This window comes from Amblyomma americanum, chromosome 6 (genome assembly GCF_052857255.1).
Source record: "Amblyomma americanum isolate KBUSLIRL-KWMA chromosome 6, ASM5285725v1, whole genome shotgun sequence".
Taxonomy (NCBI): Eukaryota; Metazoa; Arthropoda; class Arachnida; order Ixodida; family Ixodidae; genus Amblyomma; species Amblyomma americanum.
This window is the reverse complement of record NC_135502.1, coordinates 76,083,539-76,105,252: the sequence shown is the minus strand read 5'-3', so window position 1 is coordinate 76,105,252 and position 21,714 is coordinate 76,083,539. Positions and strand designations below refer to the sequence as shown.

The 21,714-nt window shown below is 45.7% G+C and overlaps 1 protein-coding gene across 15 annotated transcripts in view; it reads right to left on the bottom strand.

The window, feature by feature from the left end:
* Nucleotides 1-21,714, bottom strand: part of LOC144093727 (uncharacterized) — a 109,844-nt gene that overhangs the window by 47,892 nt on the left and 40,238 nt on the right. For all 15 annotated transcript variants that reach the window (XM_077627393.1, XM_077627405.1, XM_077627394.1 and 12 more), the window contains 8 exons: nt 20,514-20,815; nt 19,711-19,751; nt 18,317-18,408; nt 14,097-14,195; nt 13,776-13,916; nt 9,351-9,606; nt 6,426-7,082; nt 1,834-2,019 (listed from right to left, as the gene is read on the bottom strand). In XM_077627393.1, the coding sequence (XP_077483519.1) occupies nt 1,834-2,019; nt 6,426-7,082; nt 9,351-9,606; nt 13,776-13,916; nt 14,097-14,195; nt 18,317-18,408; nt 19,711-19,751; nt 20,514-20,815 (1,774 nt within the window). The remainder of the gene's footprint in view (nt 1-1,833; nt 2,020-6,425; nt 7,083-9,350; nt 9,607-13,775; nt 13,917-14,096; nt 14,196-18,316; nt 18,409-19,710; nt 19,752-20,513; nt 20,816-21,714) is intronic.

Here is a 21,714-nt window from a genome sequence, read left to right as displayed (position 1 = left end):
AGCCAAGAAGCTAATGTTCCGGCATTGAGGTGCACTCTGACAGCACAAAGCACAAATAAAAACGGCTGCAAATGTCATTGAAAGCCAGCCGTGCAGCTGTGCTGCATCCTCCGCTAAGTGGTTGGTGGTCCCCTATGCTGCAGCACCCCCATGTTGTAGCAGTCAGTGCATGTACTAAAGCTGTGTGCACTCTTCGCTATGGCGGGGAGGGAGTGTCAGCATCTAAAAGGTACACATACACAGTGGTCTGCCTATGATACTCTGCATTCATTTTCCACATCTGAGTGTAGCAACCGGCGCCGAGACAGGGATGAAAAAAATTTTGGACAACACACGTAAGGCGCAACTAGGTGCATATCTAGCTTTAAAGGGTTCTATGCAGCAGGTTGTGAAGGGCTCCAAATATAACCTCCAGCAATTTGGGCTAACATTACTCCTAGACCGTGGGCTCTGGCTTAAATTGAAAAATGTTGATAAACTCAACTCTGATGAGAACGCAGATAACTAGAGTCTCAAGATGAACGTTCTTTCACATTTATTCTTAACTGACGGAGCTGTGCACACAATTACATGACGGCTCACTCGTCTTTCACTGGCTATCTGCTCCCCGTTCTCGCGGCAGCACGGCGTCGGTGTTTGTTTTGGCAGCTACAGCTTTTCAGCCCATATGGGCCAGAACTTTTCCCCCAGCGCCGCCACCGCCGCCGCCACTAAATCGCCGAGAGAAAAGGCACATGTGGGACAAGCTTAAAAGCTTCAGTGCAGACGCCACCTTTTATTTATTTTTTCTTCTTGGCTGCGCATGCAATGCAGCCCATGCCTTTAGTCGTTGCCGTGTCCACGCGCGGTGACATCTTATGACAAGGAAAAGAAGTTCAAATTGCAGGCAGATAATGATAAGAGCTAGCTTGATTGGGACAGATGTCAGGTGCAATGCTCTTGCTGCCGACACTTGGCCCTATCCTGCTGGCGTGACATGAGAGGTAATTTAGCGTTCAAAGTCTATGAATAGTTAAAATGTGTTTTATTAAAACCAGGTATTCTGTCTGGTCTGCACATGCCTGCATGTAGTGTACCAATAAGGAGGAACCAGCCAGTGTGGGTGCTCAGAGAACCCTCATTAAGAGCTCATGGAACCCAGTTATGGAACCACTACCTTGAACCCATGTCGATTGAAATATCACTGATGGACTTTTTGTCCTTGAAAAGGCTTAGTGGGCACGGCTGAGCATCTTCATGAAGCACGGACGGATGACTCAAAATCCATTCCAGCATTTAGCCACTATTACTGAATATCAGTGATTGATGCGAATTTTTTTTGCTTTATGGTAGAGAAAGCGAGGCTCATTGGCTGTTTTGTGTCTGCGTTCCATTGGCTGATATGTTTTAACAATTCACTACACCTACACCGATAATCCCCAATTTTAGTTTGCATTGTACAACTAGCAAAGAAATTTTTTTTATGAATAAAATAAATAAAAACCAACTGCTAATTTTTCTAGCAAATCAACACTGGAAAATCCTTGGCCTAATTACGAGCAAACAGCAAGCCAAGCTGACACAAAGCAAGTTATGTTGATATATGTGAAAGCCATGATTGAAGGGGGTTGTACTTGCGAAGAATTGCAAATGCATGCTACCCCAGCAATTCATTTGAGGGAAAACTTTGTTGCTTTAGTAGAGCTCAGAGAACTGCAACAACTTGGGACAGTGCAGCTTCTGCTGCTTCGCCTTTTTTGTACTACTTGCTACAAAGGGTAGGCAAGCAAGCATACAGGTGCTCACTGTTACACCTAGTGGCAATTACGTGCAAGAAAATTCAATCCAAGGTACCTGCAAATCAACTCTCAGTTCTTCCATTTTTTCCTTCATGTTCTTGTTCTCCAGCGTGTACTTTCTAGTAAGCTGGGCGTTTGAGTCCAAGGCAGCCTCGAGATTCTCCTTGATGCGAGAGTTTTCGCACTCAAGCTCTGCACACCGCTCTCTCAGGGCAGCTTGCTCCTCTGCCTCTGCTGTCGCCTGAAGAAAGAAAAGCCAGTTGGCACATGCGGGTAAAACCACTCACCACCTTACCGGCAGGACTCATTTGGAGACATTTTACTATACAGTACTGACAACGTCATAAAGGCACTGCACTGCACAGACACTGCAATGGGTTCGTGGCCAAAGGAGCAAATGCGCGTGTGGCCAAATATAGATCCCTGTGTATTAACCTTTACAATAAAAGGCACAAGCTGTCTCACATGGATGGATACAAAGTAAAATTGCACTAAGAATGACCCACCAAATTGTATTGCATCACTTTCAAGCCGTTCTGATCGTTGGTTTTGTAAAATAAGGAGGCACACACTTGTACTAACTGCTTTTTAAAACGACCTGAAATATGGTACGTATCCGTACCGTAGTTTTTCTGTGCATAAGAAAGCTTACATTAGAATTGAAAATTGCTTCAACAAGTTATTACGAGGTAGCTGGCTGAAGGAAAAGGCTCAAAAGCTCAACAATTTTTCAAAATTTATTATTCCCACCAAACTGGGCCGCTTCAAAGTGCACCCGTGCTTGTATAAAACACAGAACATCAAGGAAGAATACTAGTGAAAGATAAAAACAAGCTGAATGGTTTGTTTGACTGTTTGGCATTCAGCATGCAAAGAAAAAAAAGTGCACAGGGGCACCACTGTCAGTTTTTCGTCACTTGCAGCAATTGGGACCACATTAGTGCCGCTGTCCTGAAAAGAGTAGCTGCATTCTTTCAGCTTGCAGTAGACTTCGATTTCACGCATACTACTTTCCAAGTGTGCCCAAGATGCCTCCCTTGGATAACATGGTTTTATTTTGCATTGGAAAAAGTTCAAAACTTTACGGATACAACAGAGCAGCGCTAACAGATGGGATGCGAGAAGAAGACACACACATGCAATGTGTTTTGTCCCATCTCTTAGTGCTTTTCCGTCGCATTCGTCAAGATGAACCAACCAACCTGACTCAGCCCTCTTCTTGAATCAAAACTTTGGCACGTGCACAAGACATGGCTGCGTCTTATCAAATGCACGAGCAATTACATGAATGATTATCTGTTGAATGGAATAAAGTTTCACTCCAAAAACTAATTTTACAATTGCGGGGTAATCAAGTAGCAAAGCTTTGAGTTTTTTTAATCTTCCGACACTAGACTTTTTTCTTAGAAAATTGCCCCTATGGTTATACTTTTTATTGATGCTTCAGAATGAAAGAATGAACCTCAACCTTTTTCAGCCCTGTAATTTTGATTTTCTTTGCAATTTTTTCTGCTTTTTTATGTCTAAGGTATGATAACCGTGCACAAGAAATTTAAAGCTCGCGGTGCAAGTGTTTACAGATTTAAAAGCATGGTATCAAAATAGGACATCAGGGCTTGGTGGGCGTAAACGACAAAAGAGCCTGCTTTGGTCACCGCAATTCACAAGTAAGTGAACCAAAAAGTGTCTTAGGAGTGTGGAGAGCTCTAAAGAAGTTCCTGTATTTTGTAAGAGATAGATGGATCTTGCATTTGCCACAAAAGATGCCACTCTCTCTTGTTTGCCTTTCCGTCATGCATAATTTCCCCTCCCTCTTTTCGTAGACAGCCGAGTGTTGCAGTTGATATGCCGCGTCAACTACACAGCTCGATGTGCTCGGCAGGTACAAGGCACAACGCATCTGGCTTGCACCCGTTTTCAAAACAGGCATTCACAATGGACGAGTTCATAAAAAGGAAGAAAATCTGTAGCGCCTGCATCTTGACCAAATGCTGTTCAGTACAAGCGACTAAAGGAGAGCGAGAGAGAGAGCGCAAATGTTTATTAAGCAAACAAATAGGATGAGCCGGCGCAGTTGGTGAAACAGATAGGATGAGCCGGCACAGTTGGTGAATGCCTCTTGGTCTACATCCCTAGTCCGGGATGCTGCAAGATCCCGCTGCCTCACGAGCTCGGCGTGCAAGGGCAGCTTGTGCCGTCATACTCGAGCACTCAAGGAGGAAGGTCTCCCAAGCCTCTTTAGTGGGGGTGGGGCGGGGAGGGAACTGTGCTGACAGGCCCACACTATGTGGGACAGAGAACAGAGCTCGTCACAGTGTGGGCACAAAGGATTCACTTTCGGGTCATAGCGAGCAGCCATGGCGGGATGCCAGTAGGTGTTCATCCCTAGCTGTCGCAGAATGTGTTCGTCTGCCTTCGACAGCTCCTTTGCCAGTGGAGGGAACTAGCGATGCCCGTCTTTGTAATAGCTGACGATTTCTCGAAACCACAGGAGCGACTAGAAATTTTGACTCGTCCGTAGTGCTACGCAGCGCTGTAATTTTCCCCAAGAACACGCGCTTATGCGTCATCAAGAAGCAGCAGCCAAACATGCAGCACTGTTCCCAGTATCGAGGGTGTGCCACATGTGCATCGGCGGTGCACAAGCTGCAGTGTGTACACTCACCACTTCCTGCAGTTTGCAGGCAGTGCTCACATCAGGGAATGAGCCATTAAAGAAAAAGATGCAAAGTGAGAAGTTCATTTACTCTCACTGTTCATTTTCACCAGTTATGGTTTGCGAACATGTGCACTGTCACTGTATGGCTAAATCCCAAAATTAGCCTCCTACGATAGCAAAAATTTTCATTTTCCAGTTCAAGAAAAGGCCATTTTCTGATCCCATTTAATTGCCACAGGGAACATGGATGTCAGTGGTCCAACAAACTCCTCAGTATAGGAGTATATGCAAAAAAGTTAAGCAGATGTTTCTTTGAAAAGATTACCCACCATCACTCAATGGCCACCACTGGCAACTGTTCAGTCCTGGTAATGTCAAAATCTCGCATGCAGAAAATGTGGCGCAGCGAAGGCTCTACGCATTCCACCTTACTCATGAGGTGACCAAGATTTCTCAGCAGAAGAGAAGAATGGCTAGAGAGATATAAATTTTAAAATTTGCTGTACCACGGGCTTTTCAGCCATGCCTTCCCAGCTGTTTCTTCTTCCTCAGACTGAAGAGTTCAGTAGCAGTTTGAGAGCAGTGATGCCGATAGCAAATGGAATCCTGGGGTAACAGTCCAGGAAAAATCAATAGATTCTTAGTGTGAAGCCTGCTTACGGAAAGAAAACGAGCGCAAAGGATGGAGACACAGAACAGGAACACAGGACAACGCTGGAATATCGACCTGTGTTCCTGTTCTGTGTCCCCGTCCTTTGCGCTGGTTTTCCTTCTGCAATCATGTACAGACTCGCCCTGCTCTCCACTCTACTGAAGCCTGCTTATTCTGGCAGGTGGCTTACCTGCCCATTTTGCCTGAAGCCTGCTTGACCTTGAATACCAAGCCTCAAACTGAAACCAAAGTGCTAGCACACCTAATTTGCATCTGGCCTAGCCAAGCCAAATTATTTGTCATTTTTTCTTTTTTTAGCTACTGAGAAGTTAGTTTTGCAAAAATTTGAGCAAGGTCCAAAGGGTTATAGGCATTCGAGGAGAGGTTATGAATCGGTGATGCACGAACATGATTGCTGCTGTACATGTGCAGCAGTGCCAATCAGAATGCACCCCTGCAGTGACCAATCAAAACGTACCTGTACAACAGCAACAGTCAGATATACATCAGCTGAAAAGCACTGACCCTTTCTGAGGGCGCTTGCAAGCAATAACGGGCAAGGAGGTTTGAGGAGGAAACAGGCAGGAAAAGGGGGAAGGTTGCTACCCTTAAAGGAACCCTGAACACAATTCCACCCAAATTTTGCTCTTAAAAAACAACCAGTCCTATTCTTTTACAGAATATGCCCACGTTTGTCCACCTGTAAAACAGGCATATTTATCCAAGAAAATTGCTCTTAAGAGCTTCTCACCACTTGCACGAAACTCGTGATGTCTGCACTGAAAAGAACTCTTATCACCATTTCGAAGTGAATAGCAATGCAGCTTATAGCCTCTGATCCAAGCGAAAAACTCTGCTGACGCACCGCAGTCTACTCACAATATCGACTGATAGCGACACTTGTTGTACATCACTTCTTGACGTCCCTGCTGTTATGCAGGCCAACTGCAATTTTTTTCTTAGTGTCCCTTTAAGATAAAGGAACCTGAGCCAAATAGGTCAAGACTACCCCCGAGGAATAAAATGAATGCAGCTGCCACTGCCAGATATCTGCAATGGTGATACCTTACTCACACCACGGACCATTGTCGGTTGTACATACTGTGGAGCTGGCTTAGTAACTCATGCATGAACTATTTAGTTTCCCATGCCAATACTACTGAAACCTCCAAATTACTTTGTGTCGGTGTATGCTTTTCAGTCTCCTTGTGGTTTAAATTCCTTACATTTTCTGCATGCACTATGGCAGCAAGAGCAACTGCCGTCTGTTGAGGCCGAGTACACACATATAAATGAAACCTGCAAAAAGACCCAAGGAATTGCCAGCATCACGCACCTCTCCGACTTGGACGCTTAAGTCCTGCACTGCAGACTTGTTGATAATCCTGCAATGTTGAAGGCCATCGTTTATCTTGCTCAGCATGTTTGGCACCAGTGGACCACTGAAAGCGTTGACGGCCACTATGAGAGACTCGCCAAGCTGCTTCGGAGGCAACCCGACCAGCAACCTCTGGGCAACCACCTCCCGGCCCGTGTCTGTGCGCGCTGGTGCCTTTGGCGGCGCTGGTGCCGTTGGCGGCGCTGGTGCCGTTGGCGGCGCTGGTGCCGTTGGCGACACTGGTGACGTTGGCGACACTGGTGACGTTGGCGGCACTGGTGCCGTTGGCGGCACTGGCTCCTTCTCTGCTTGTGATGAATCAGGCTGCTGCACACTCTCCTGTGGTTGGGTCACACACTGTTGAGGTGGTTGGGCCACAAACTGCTGAGGTGGTGGGGTCACACACGGTTGAGGCAGCTCGAAGGCCTTGGCATTGGGATTCAAACTGCAGTTGGCATCTAGTGTACCATTGTTGCTGGCAGATTCGGCTGGGGTAGCAGCCGTCTCAATGGAACCGACTGCTTCGATGTACTGTGATGTCTCTTGAAACCCAGCGGGTTCCTCTTCGTCGCATTCTTCTTCATCAGTGTCATTGACTTCAGGATCCTCTTCATCCTAGAAAGATGACCATGTAAAGCAAGATTAGGGAAGTTTACCTATTAGCATCCACCTCAGCACAACCCCACAGAAGCAAAGGAAAACTATACAACAGTCGTAGAAACGTTGCAGTTGAACAAAATTCATCCTAACCTGGGGCTCACACCTGGGACCACAATATGTCTGCAGCAGTTGCTTTGCCAACTAAGCTAACCAGGGCTACCAGCAGTTTTGGCAGAGCGGGGATGAACTGAAATAGGTCCGCCTTGGTGTATGCCCCTATACACATGGTACAAATGGCGATATGAAACTGGAATGCATAATGTTTCATGCTTTGTTTCATGTTAACTGGAACCAATATACACAGTCAGCCCTTTTTCTCAAGATCATATTGCAGGCTTTTAAAACAATGTTTTGCCTCTTCATTAACCAATGCAAGCTGCTGTAACTATTATGAAAACAGCCAAGACTTATCTGCACACGGTCAAGTATTGTTCAGCAAATATGATCCAGTATACTGACAAGATCTTCCAACAGGGTGAATTTTTCAAAATGGCTACACCCAAGAAACAACTACACAAGAAACAAGTGATACATTTATCACGTAGAATGTGAGCTCTCGTGCAGTTCATTCATCAATTCACCTTCAAGCACTTCCATGCAACATATTGCCAACAAAGACAAAAAAAGCCAAAGAAAAAACCAAGATGTTTTCAACCAAGGTGCAGTATTAACCGAGCAGCCTTGCCCTTTACGACCACACTATCAAGCAAACCTTGTGCATCAAGTTCTGCACATTCTATACTTTCTTTCAACTTGCTTGCACGGTGCAAGCAAGTGCGAACAGGTTTCTCTCTTAACATGAGTTGCCTTGAAACGATAAGAATATGAAGAGCATTTTACAGTGGTGTTTGTAGCAGAAAAGACCACTTTGTGGTGATTTCCACATTTTATAGCATGATCTCACAGCTGAGACAAAGAGCCCACTAGCGACTAGAAGTTTAAAAGCTGGAGTGCCTCATGACAGTGTAAAACAGTAACTTAAAACCATTAATAGAAACTGCAGAAAGAAATAGTAGTAATTATTAAAAATGTAATTTCAATTCCATGCCCCATTTTCATTGCATTTATTTATTTGCGCAGCCTCTCACCAATGCCTGCAGCCATTTTGTCTTTCCAGCCTTAGCCAATAGCACAGCCCGCATATATGAGCCAAGATATATCGAAATTTTGTTTGCATCAAACAGTCAGAACATCTCCTCGAAAATTCCATGTAAAAGTAAAGCACTACTGTTCACATTTACATATCAAACACGCATTCAGCAGAACATTCAATATATTACACAGCATGCCACGCCTCTGCAGGCAGCATTTTTAATGGTGCTTTTCAGCCACTTTTCGTGCATGGTGACTGGTCGGCTGCGTAGCCTTGAGCACCTGCTAGCAGCACTGCCACTTTGAAAAAAACCGTGTGAAGAAGTGAACGCGGCGTGTGCTTAAGGGTAGCCTTCAGTTTTTGTACTCATTTTCCATGCCACATTGCTGGCATGCAGTGACGCTGACCCAACAACAGTAGCAGTGGCCCTCGCTTACCGTGCTTTGCTGCCAAAGGCATTGCGGAAATGCACTGTACCTTCATTTTAATTCGACCCCTCATGACAGGTAGTGGCTAGTTCCAAAGCCGTATTAGCTACGGCTTCGATGCGAAGCAGTTTAGGCCTAGCAATGCCTAGCGAGGTCTTTCTCGGCCTCAAACATCCTGACAAATCAATCATTACTCTCTCATCGACATCGGCTATCTTTTTCATATGTCTTGGTTTTTGTAGCATGTGCGTTAACAAAAAATTGCGAGGGGACATGTAGGCTCCACCTTAAGAGTATGATGCGATTGCATAATGGGTTAATTCCCATATATGCAGAAGGTCGTTCTCTACATTCACAGATCCCTGCGAGTTCTCATGCCCCTCTTGGTGCAGTGGTGCAGCGGTTAACTAATGCGCCACTGCCCTGCGATGGCGGGTACTCCCAGCGGTGAGCCACACAGCAGCTGTATTATCAAGATATGTTTCCCAGTTTTTACAACTTCTGAGTGGCAGGAGTTACTATGTATGCCTGCTTTGCTATTTCATCTGCATTCACTTCTTATTTTGGTTGCATTTCTGCTTTTTCAGAGTCAAGTGAAAACTGCATGGAATGAAAACCTGTACAAAATGAAGAACTATTCTCTGCTTCACTACGTCATCCAGATTTGAACTATACAATGACGAAACAACAAAAGGCTCTGACCTGATATTCCGAGCCGTCATCAGGAAGCGACACCTCGTCAGGTCCGCAGAAGTTGTGCCCCCGGGGTCGCATGCGCGCGGTGTGCACAATGTCGCCATCGAAGGTGAAGCGCAGCGATCGGAGCAGGAAGCTCTGCAGGCCACCTGCCTGCGTGATAACCTTTTGGGCTGTCTGGGGAAAAGCAGCCACCTCTTCAGCCAGGCACTTATCATGGATGGACAGGGGGCCTCTGCTCTCAATCACATCCTCAAACAGCCTGCAAGGGGCAACCATTGGTCAGGTAAGTTAATGACCCCGGTTAATTAATACATGATTAAGTAATGATCAGTTACTGCAAGACTAATGACCACAGAGCTGCAACCTGCTAACCGCCTTTTCTAGCTATTCCTTCTAACAAATCATGGCCTAAAATCACCCCAAAATCATCCGTAAACCTTTTGATCTCGGACAACTTGGATCTGGTTTCTGAAAAGCAGTGGCAGGAAACCACAACATCACTGCTGCCACGTATGCTTGTAATAATGACTATATCAGAGTACCATATATACATGTGTAAGGGTCGCATCCAAACTTTCCACAAGCCACGCTGCGAGCAACAGTGTGCTTGATCGCGGAGGCGACGTATGCGCATAAGAGCTTCCAGGTGGCGTCCACGGATGGCACCCAAGGGCGCGGCTCATCATCATCATCGTCGACTTTTTCCTCTGCTGCAAGCTCCCGCTATCAGTGGTGGTCCAGCCACTTCAAGTTCTGGAGCAATTTTTAGAGCAGGAAAATATCCATTTTGGAGCACCTTTATATCAGAACGGTAATCCTGGAGCAACCTGAGAGCAGCACGACAGAATAAAGGAGTCACAAAGAAGCGTTTGTTCCTAATGAGCTAAAGTTGAGCCATGTGTAGCCAAGCCAGCACACAATTTTTTTTTAATTTCGCAGCCAGTGCACAACGTGATAGCGCTGAAGCTTCTTCACACGTGGCATCGCACGTGGGGAAACACAGAAACGGCAAACAGCACTTGACGAGCGCAGAATTTTCGACGCGCTGGAAGAAAGCAAGTATGACGCGGACTGAATCGAGGGCAGCACGCATGTGTTTGAGCCTAACTGGAGCGGCAATTAAGACTTTCAATAAATAAACAAACAAACAAACAAACAAAATGTCCGCGACAACGCAATCGTCGTTCTAAACCGAGACTAGCTCGGGTGGCTGGCTGATAAGTGCAGTCGATAGCTGCCGCCGCTTCGGGCTGGCAGCAAAGCTCCAAAACCGTACTACACGGCCCGACACTACCGCCCTACTGCTGGAGGCCTGCCGATAGAACACCTGCAGCTGCGCTCATGTCAAAGGGGCGCCGATAAGCAATGTGACATGCAGTTCAGGCCTGGGGACAAATATTTGGGCGATCGGTTAGTCGAGCACGTCATAGCATGACACGGCACCACTTTGGGAGACCTCCGGAATTGACTGATGCGAGCCACTGGGCGTCGGAATAAACGAGCTCCCAACGCCATAGTCTTACACAGACGTTTGGCGGGACTGTGGCGGCAGTCCGGTTTATCTGAATGAACCGGGGTTGAGGAGTAGGAATAAACTTTTATTTAGTTCGGTTGAATTAACGATGCTTTACAGTAGAATATTCCAGCTGCTGCTCCTAATTTCGCAAATGATATATATATCCCTCTCTCGTGGCGGCGCAAGGTTACCACTGGCAACGGTGTTTTTTTTTTTGCAAAATTTCGGGCAATTCCTTGTAATTTTAGGAATTCCCCAAAGGTTTTAGGCAAGATTCGTAAAATCATAAGACAGGTCAAAATTCATACATTTTACAGAAAAATCGGAAGAGTTGGCAGGTATGTTTTCCTTCCTCCATGGCGCACATGGAGGAAGGAAAACTCGGGAGAGGCCCTCGCTATCCGAGCTGCACATCAAAAAGTGTGCCAGAAGTGATGTGTTTTCGCAAAGACTACTGGGAGTCTTTGGCCGCCGGCGCAGCCAATGGTAACGCTGGGTGCAGCGGTGTTATCTGCTGCACTGTCTGCTGCAAATGCGCAAGCGTGCTTAGATGGCGGCCAAGTAGGGGGGATGCAGGGGTGAGCCGGCTTCAAAAAATGCGATGTAACTGCCTCTCCTCATTTGTTTTCTTTTCTTTCCTTCCTCCATGATGTGCATGAATAAACTGGCTGCTAAATTCTACCATGTGTCAGCCCAACAATGTGCTCTAGGCTGCTAACTGCGGAAACGTTTTTGTATGTTGCCAACTGAAAGCCTGAATGATTTTAAAAATAGTCGTTTCCCCGTAACCGCATCTTCTTTATGGCGCAATATTTATAAAACTGTCGCTTTTGAAGAGGACTGGCGAAGCAAAATGTAAATGTATTAGAATGGCGCAAATGGCGCAGCTGGAGCACCACTGCACTGTCTACATCGGCATCAGTATCACCAGCTTCAGCCTTTTGTAGCTGTCAAGGGCACAGGAGTTGTGGTAGCATGTTAGTTCACCGTAGTTGTGGCTTTCACATGCTGCAGCCAAGCGTTGCAGTTTTAGCACGATGGGCAAGCAGCTCGATATCTACACGGCTGGGAGTTAGCTGTCGAACATGGCAAGCGTGCAGCGGGCAGGAAATTCGACGTGGCCAAGAATTGCGTCCAATGATGGTGCAACGAACAGGATGCACTGAGGAACACGGGCTGCAAAAAGTGCGCTTTCCGAGGCAAGCCAGGCAAGTTTCCCAACTGGAAGAAGAGCTCTGCTGAATGATGGAAGCGTGGAACAACAGCTACGCATTAACAGCGGACATGCTGTGCTCCAGCTCGGAGTCTGAATACTCCGCGAGTGACGAGTGAACGTTGAATAAACGCCGCTCAATCCCCGATTGGTGTGCTTGTACTAAAAAAATTTTTTTTTCGCACATCGCGTGTATCGGTCGCACCCCGAAAACTGGCCCTCAAATCTGGGGAAAAAAAAAGTGTTGCCCTTACACGCGTTTATACAGTAACTTCTTGGCACCAAGATGGGGGGAAAAGTGCCAAGAACCGAAATGTGGGTCAGTGCATCTGCAGGTACTAGATGAGTTACAACACTAAAACATTTGTGGGCAGTACCGCCACAAACCCCTATCCATATCTCCTAGAAAGCAGCACTATGCACCGAGCAACACAAGAAAAATTTGTCGCATTTTTTAGCGATGCTGCCTAACAGTTCGGGTAACAGCAGTACTGCTAAGCACAGTACAGCATGGGCACCAGATTCCTTTCTTGAGCCCACACACGCATGTGCAGGCCAGCCTGAGCAAAGTAACTGGGATACCAAGAAAATCCATGTTATACACGTCTCCTGCTAGGCTGTCTCACTTCATGCTATAATTTGAGCACAAAGGTATAAAATGGCCATACTCTCAACAACAAGTTATTCAGCAAGGAAATGCTTTCTGAGCCAAAAAGATGCAGAGAGCAGAGACTCTGCTATACAGACAGTGCAAGAACGTGATGAGAAGTCGCTAAAAGCTTGTCAGCAGCGCAAGTGTCCTGTGTCCTAATTAATAATACAAACTGACACAAGCTGCGAGTTGTCAAGCCATGCCAAGACCCTAAAAAGATTATATCAGCCCAGCAAATTCATTAGGCAATATTCATAGATAAATATGTTTCCCTTTGAAAGAAAACAAGAAAAAAAATAAGTGTGCCACTTTAGTGCCAATGACGACAACAGAACAGCAAAATAAGCGTGCCACATAGTGACAGTGATGGCAACAGAACAGCACACTGACAAACAAACAGTAAAAATCGTGTCAACATATTATAAAAAAAGATGTGGGAAAATACCACACTATCCAAGAAAACGCATGTTCCAAGGCCCCTAAAATGTGAAAAAATAAAAAAAAAACGTGATTGGAAAATGAAGTACAAATGCATTTACTGACACATTCACTTTCCAAGAACTCTGGCCAGCTTTTTGCTGGCTCAGGATGTGAGCAGCTTTTCAAGTACTTGCAGACTTCTTGCACTGCCCTTGGCTAGAAGAACCTTGGCAGCCCAACCAGCATGGTGACAGCAGCCAGGATCTCCTTTGTTGTGATTATCATCATTAACGGATGCTTAGCAGGAACTGCCACCATAGTTGACTGCTGCTGCTCGTCACATGACCCCAGGCTTGCCTGCTCGTACATTTGACCACCTTTTGCTGTTCTAGCCCGGAAACGTCAACTAGAAGAAAGACTAATTCTGTGGGACATTTCCATTGCTCATGATTTTGACAGAGTGAATTGGAAGACCACACTAACAAGGAACATTGCAAGAAGTCCTGTAGTAACTGCTGGCATACGGTAAAATATCAGCTAAAGGCTCGTTGAGCTTGCCCCAAAGAGCAGTCCGTACAGCTAACCATTTGGGAAAATGCAAAGAGGTTTCAGCGAAAATATACGCACTGGTATATAGTTTCATTCACATCTGCATTGCTGGCACCATGGACACTGCCGTGATGTTGAAGAACTGCTTCCAGAGCTGCTTCGTTGTGCCTCAGTTCCTCAGGAATGTAGAAAGGTACCTCAGGATCAAGCTGTGGAATCCTGAGCACAGGGTGAACACACTCCATTACTCCCAAACAATCTGGCTAGTGTTGCATGACTACACACATGCAGCTACATCTAACTCCGTACATGACAAAAAGAAATTACTACAAAGATACGTTAACTGCTGATGTGTGCAAAGACAATCCAGCTCTTAAACCACAATCTTCTGCCACTTACATTTCTTTCTGTGTATGGCAGAACGTTTTCCAGTCACCATGTTCCTCGACAGCATTCTTGTATTCAGCCAGTCTTCTAATCCTTTCCTGGTACTCTGAACTGGAGAGAGAAAGAGAAAGCACAGCCGATGCAATAAAAAGGAAAAAGATAACAAGGGCGGACAACATTGTTCCGCATCATAAGCAGCCAGATAACATCCCCTGAAAAACAAAACACCTGCCAAAAAATTTGCTGTCCTCAATTTAATTTCATGTCTTTTCAATAGCCTCCATGTTTTGGCCCAAACGGGAGTAATGGCCGGATACAAGTGCCATACACTTTTCTTCTGGCAAGACGTGCAAATATTGAAATTTTCGAATATGAATACAGTAAAGCTCGTTAATTCGGGAATCCAAATAATTCAAACAGCCTGCTCAGTCCTGGCCAATGCCCATTTAAGTCCAAGGCATTGTATGCTCATTAATTCAGGTGGGTCTCGCACCGATTGATTCAAAGGGGCTCCTGAAATGGAGCCGCATCCGGGTATGGCCGGAGCGGCAGAGATCATTGAAATAGCCGTATTCAAATCCTGAATTCTATGCTGTACAGTTGCTCACAGCCAGTGCACCTCTGACAAGAGTGTGCAACACCAGACACGTCAAATAACGGACGGCCCAGTCTCCTAGAATAGCCCAAACACATACAAAAGTGAAAACAAAATTCAGCTTCGTGCCAGCCCTCAGCAACAGCTACTAGACTAATCATCAGTCAATCAACTAATGTTTTGAATGCTGACTGGCACATCGCTGGCGTTTTCTTTCCATTTTTTTCCTACTCCCCGCTTCGGCGCCACTCAGCATTTCCTTTGCTTCTATTCGCATGGTTCAATTCTTACAGTGTGCCGAAACTGCATGCTTGTCACATGCAGTTTGCAGTTCGTGCAGTGAGGCCTCCTCACTAGCGACAGTGCCACTTATGAGGGGCGCAACACAGTAGCATGAAGCCCCACCACATAACACAGTGAAGAATGGCGGGGAGGCCCTTACGATTTTGGAGCAGTTCTGCTTCGATGCTCCTGACACAATGCACGCATTAAGCATTGATGGTAGAAATTTCAGGAGCCCTTCACTACGGCGTCTTTTTGAGGTGCTCTTCGTATGTTTTGTGGTGTAACCCACGATGCGAGACATTCATGGTGGCCCAGAAGCCATTAAGAGCAGCTGGTCCTTTCCCAATGCTCTTTATCGCTCACATAGCTCTGATGTTGACCTCAAAGGCCCTAGAGCCGCTCTTCCTTTCGTGAGGACCGCTCAGACTGGAGGGTACCACAGGAAATGCATTAAGGGGGGATGAGGGTCTTGAAAACTTTTTTTTTATTTCTTAACATATCTTCCTGAAAATTGGCATGCAGATATATCTTTGAATGCTAATCCCAAATATATATTCAGATTTCATATATCTAATCTAGAAATGAAGATATGGCAAAATAATTTATGCCACTTAGGTCTTTTCTTACGGGCCATTATGGTGATTTCTTAATTAAAAAAACTAGTTTTAAAGTAATGCTGTCATTTTTAAGGGCCCATTGCACATCCTAAAGCTAATGAAATTTTTATAAAGTCATCACATAGGTCATGAATGAATAACAAAGTAGGAAAAAAAAACAATGTGGGAGTAATTAGCTTACATCTGACCTAATTCCTAGTCTATTGGGTTTAATGAAAATTGGAAAGCTTTAGGATGTAGCTGAGGTGTTGCTGAAAAAAATGATACCTACTTCAATAAAATCAGTCGATGCAAACATTATGAAAAGTTCCGTAAGACAAAGGCATTTGATCGAAAAAGCAAAGCTGAGAAAATTGCATTCAAAGTTTTGCTTTCTCTGCCATTTTTGTTTATTGATCATATGGAAAAATTTAATGCTTTAGCATGCAGCCCAGTCATCGCTGAACACAATAACACCAAATTTACAGAAATCTGTTCATGTAAAGATTGTGAAAACCTCTGTATTGCATTAGCACTTGACAAAAAAAAGCTCAGAAAATCACTTGCTATTTTCTTTGAATCTGCCACACATTCTCAAAAGTCCTGGGCAGTAGTCCTGGGTGCTGTCAGGCTTGTGCTTCTTGGCCATCCTCTTCTTCACCTTTTCAGCATTGGTGTGACCCTTATCAGACCTGCACAGCCTCTGTTTACCTTTTTCAAGGCTCCTACCAATGAGGCAGCTCCCAGGCCTGTAACCAAGCTGTGCTGCAACAGCTCTGCTGGTTGCTGCCATTCCTTGGTTGAAGCGAGAAACTGCTTCTTGCGAGGTTAAAAACAGGACAGTGAGGAGTGTCTAATGCGAATGTTCAAGCTTCAGTTTAGAGCGCACATCGTCTTGGCGCTCTGCCAAGTTCGCCGAGGTGCGGGAATAGCATCTTCCTGTGAGCCAGTCAGCCAGAACTTGCGCTCTGTTGCTGGAAGCGCACGAAGCGATTCGCAATACTCGATGCTTGCACTTCTGCAGTTTCTGCGGACACAAATTGTGTTCTCAGGTGAGCTTGAATAGTGCGACGTCCACTGGCCGAACAGTCAACGCTGCGATATTATCGGCAAGGACGGCCGCCGGTGCATCCGCGGCAGCGAGCGTGCGCCCGCGTTGCATTTCCATCGAAGCGCCGGAACTCGTCGATGGCATGGGACTGCGTTCACTGGCGGTTGTTGGCTGCGGAGACATCTCGGCATTGAACAGCTCACCATGGAAGCGGGTCTCTGATGCTCTGCAGTCGGGCAGCGATAACCGTTGCAAGCCCACTCCGTGATCTGTGCTGGACAAACTTGCGACGGGACGCTCGCGTATGGCGAGACTCACTGGCATGTCGATCGTCACTGGTGAAGTAACGCTGCGCTCGCGCTTCGACGGCGAAAGATCATGGTTTGGTTTTGGCCGGACGCTCGGCTCGGCTAAACCACCTGCTGACAATCGCCGCTTCTTCCTTGCTGCGACGGGTTTGCGTTTTCGCTTCCCGTAGGCATGCTTCGTCCGGTACTTCTTTTCGAACGTGCGACAATCCATTGTACGTGGTCAAGGTCCTCGAAACACAAGTGAAGGAAAAGCTTTCCAGCAGCAGACAAAAGCAGACGCTCCATGCGTCAGCCGTCATTATGCCGTGGCGTCAGTCAATGAGGAGGCACCTTACAATGCGCCGTGGCACAGAGCCAATCGGGGCGCGGCATCCATTGGCTGCTTCGTGGTGCCGTCCTGTGGTTTTAACTTTTTTGTGCGCTTGCTGGCTGGCAAGGAAGGAATGGAAGGGCTGGGACAAAGAGTCGGGCTTTCCAACGATACCAAAATGGCGGCGCTCTGTGGCAGGAAAGCTGAGCAGTCACGCCTTGAACTTCGCGGCTTTTCCGCGATTTCGGGCGGATGTCTTGACGCCGGCACCGACAAATATATTTATTTTTAGTGCTTAGTTTGTTTTTTGGTGAAATATTTCAGTACAAGATAGAAATGATGCTGTAGATTACGAAAAGCGTACATTTCAAAAATCGATTTTTTGTGCAATTTTCGCAATGTGATCCCCGCTTCCCCCTTAAGTTTAGATGAACAATGAAGTTTTAACTTGTCGCTTTAACTTGTGCAGGTAACAGCTCGAACAGTGAAAGCGCAGTGCGGAGCGAATCGCACAGTAAATACTATTGACAAACCCCTAGAAATAATTCATCTGAATAAAATCTGCCACACAAAATGAGCTCAAATTTTGGAACTTAAGCTTAGCACATAGGGAATATAATGCATTAAGAAGCCTGTTTTAAAATTGGGTTTCATGGCCTTTTTAATGTGGCAACCAGGTTCCTCTCCGAATCTGGGAGGACTGGGAGACCTCACTACGGTCAGCGGACCTGGCCAGGCAGAAGATCGCCGTCATGGACCAACACCACATGAACGTTAGACCGTGAGTGGGGTCGTGCGGAGACCCAGGAGGCTTGCGGGCCTCAAATTCTCTTGCTGAATAGTTTTTCCATCCATCCACCAGCAAGCAACAATAATGAAATGACAAACTGCGAAGCAATGAAAGCGAAGACCCTATCTTTGCCAGGTATGCAATGCAGCCTATGCAATGAGAAGACGGACTGTGAATAGTGCATCACGTGAAGCAGCAGCCACCTATTGTTCTAGGTTTACATACCTGACACACCTAAGGGAGCCTTCAAAGCAGCACATACCCACAAAATGATGGCAAAAGAGTCAAGCTTACTAGAGTCCTTCACCGGCGTTTATCTCCAGGACTCTGACTGGCCTGTTCCTCTTCCTCTTCCATTTCTTGGCTCTGCCCTCCAAAAGAATGTCCTGGGTGAAAGAGGGTGACGAGTTACGTCATAAATGAAACACTAAAAGCCCCCAGCACAACAGGAGTGGTGCTTCAGCTTTTCTGATGGCATCACATTAATAAATCTCACACTGACACTGTAAACTGAGGGGTTTTATTGTTCGGGCACTTGTCTGCTGGCATCACATTAATAAATTTTACATTGTAAACTGTGGGGTTTTATTGTCCCAAAGTGACACATGGACTATGAGGGACATCCTAGTGGAGGGTTCCGGATTAATTCAAACCACCTCTGCTTCTTTAATGTGCACTGATACCACACAGCAGCAAACAGGCACCTTTTGACTTTAACTTCCATTGAAAATACCAGCTTTTCCAGCTTTGTATCACAAAGCAATGCGAAGATAGGGGCAAAAAAATGCATCTGTGCACAGAGCAGCCGCTGGTGCAAGCACTGCGTTCACTTGAGCACATTTTACCTCACAACAACGGAATGCTTTCAGCCTCAACATCACCAGTGCAGTTTAACTTCAGTGGCTTACAGCACTCACTTATGCATCACTGATCAATTCAAAGCACTTAAATCGCACAGCTGTACCTGAAAGGTAAGTTGAAATATTCCACTCAATAATTAGGTGACAAGAAGCTGGCCACAGGAAATATTCTCAGAATATGACGAACAGTTTTCAGTCCAGCTCCACACATCTCATATTAACAAAATTCACCATTTATTTGACAAAGTCTCCAATTCAAAGTTGGAATGCATTTCAGTGATGTTCAATTATTGTTCAACTATGCATCAACTGTGTTAGGGTGGTCCCGTGAACATGCACAAACAACCAAGAACACCATACACGCAGGAATGATGTCTATTAAGCAAACTTTCATTACATAAACTTACATGAACTTTCATTACATGAGTCGCCACGGTGGCACAGTGGTTATGGCGCTCTGCTGATGACCCGAAAGACATGGGTTCAATCCCAGCTGTGTCGGTCGAATTTCGATGAAGGCGAAATTCTAGAGGCCCATGTACTGTGCGATTAAGCGCATGTTAAAGAACTGCAGGTGGTCGAAATTTCCGGAGCCCTTCACTACAGCGTCCCACATAGCCGGAGTTGCTTTGGGGCGTTAAACCACCATAAACCACTACGTGAACTTGCAGTGCAGGTAGGCTTTGCAGTTTGAATACAGAAGCAATGCCAACTAACTATTAGAAGTGTCCGAACTTTCTATTATTCTCTAGGAGTTGACAAAAAAAAATATACAGCCCAAATGCACAGAGCACACTGGATAAAATAACTTAGCATTACAGTACATACGTCATCAATGTCTTCGTCTTTCTTCAAAACATATGGGGCATCTGAAAAGAAAAAATACTTTTACAAAAAGCAACAAATAAGCTACATCACAAGTGACACAAAGAATGTAGGATGGTCTGAAGTTTCACACATTTTCCACTCCATGTCATCCATCCACTGCTTGCTTTTACCTCTGGCCAATTATTGATGGGTAGTTATAAAGTAAAAAAAAAAAAAGAAAACACTGATGCAGCTTTCATGACATCACACTTTTTCACCAACAGGAAGGCACTTTTGTTACCTGCATGGCATGCAAGACACTGCATTTAAAGAGACACTAACAGGAAATATCAAACTAAGTAAGTTGGGTAGACTATTCCTCGGGAGCACTACAACATTTCGTCTGTGTGGAAAGGTGGCTGCACTGCAAGGAAAATCACAAATGAAAGTCCCAAAACCTTTTTGCATTCAAAGCACCCATGAACAATGAGCATTTCCATGACGCATTTGTCATGGAGCTTTTTGACCATTCAGAGGCACCACTTGCAAAGAACGGAAATGCAGCCAGAAACTGACAATACCAGTTGTTGGGCGAGTTGGTGCTGACGATGATCCATAACAGCGCGACAGACGGGACAAAGAAGAGGAGACACAACACACAGCGCTGTGTGTTGTGTCTCCTCTTCTTTGTCCCGTCTGTCGCGCTGTTATGGATCATCATCAGCCAGAAACTGAAACCAGTTCTGTTGCACCATCAGCCTTCACACATTCAACATTGCTCTAAGCAGCTAATACTGAGAATGAAAATCAAACAGTCCACTCACCACCATGCAACGGCTGTGCAACTTGTGCACTTTCAGTAGAAGCAGCCTCAGATGGTTCATTTTTGGTCTCACCAGGCTTCCCTGGCGCTGCTTTTGGCTGAGCTTTGGACGCCTTTGCAAGACGTTCAACCGATGATTCTTTTGAAGGCTCCTCAGTTGTGGCACCACTAGCCGGTTCTCCGGCTCCGCCTGCAGCCACGGCAGGATCCTCTTCCCTCTCGGCAGAAGGCTGCTTGGCAGATGGATCTGGAGCACGCCGCTGCTGCTTTTTCTGCTCTCGTTGCTCTAGTTTCTTCTCCTTTCTGAGGGAATGTAATGAGAGCAACAGCACAATGTCAACTAAGTCACAGAACACAAGCAGACCGAGGGAGAAACCTAAATACATGGCAAACTAAAGACATGCAGTGAAAACTAGCTGCTTGGGGACTACACAAGATCCATAACCTTTAAAGCCATTGAAGTCATCACGCACGCTCTAGGTGTGACTTAGGCCGCTAGCTTTCAGCGAAAAAATTGTGGATTTAAGTATTTTCCCTGGAACTGTGTGCTAGCAACCACTTTCTCTTTTATGGTGCTATTATTGTCTCAGACTTCACCTAGAATGACAGTGCGATGAAAAAATGACTAATTTAGCTTACTTGCAAGAACATGACATTAGAAGGAGAGCCTGAGAACTAAGCAGAATTTTAAAAGAAATCTGAAACTTCAAAGGCAACCATAGCAGAGACCTCCCCCCAACAACGCAGACAACGCTGCATGAATGCTGAAGTACGGAAGCAGAGGATATGTCAACATCGAGAAACAATGCTTCAGATGTACGCACTGCACCAAGTGAAGCAAAGCCTCCGATATTTCAATACATGCAGCCTCCCACTTAGCAGCAGTTATTGTTATTCGATGTCTCAGGCTGCCAAGTCCTGCGCCCGGTTTGCCCTTCTTTGCTTTCCTTACTCCACCCAGCGCTTTCAATGACTTCTCTTTCCCAGCAACCTGCATCACCTTCTTTCCACATCTATAGCCAACTGCTCCTCTGAAAGTCCCCATCACACACTTTACCCCAAGGCCATTAACAAGCTGGCTTCTCCTAGTGGCTTGTATTTCAATGCTGATGGTGATAGTTGCTTTAGGTACCCTGAAAGCTAAAAAAAATATAATATACACCATGTTCATTCCTTGGTTCCGAATATAATTCAGTGTGCAT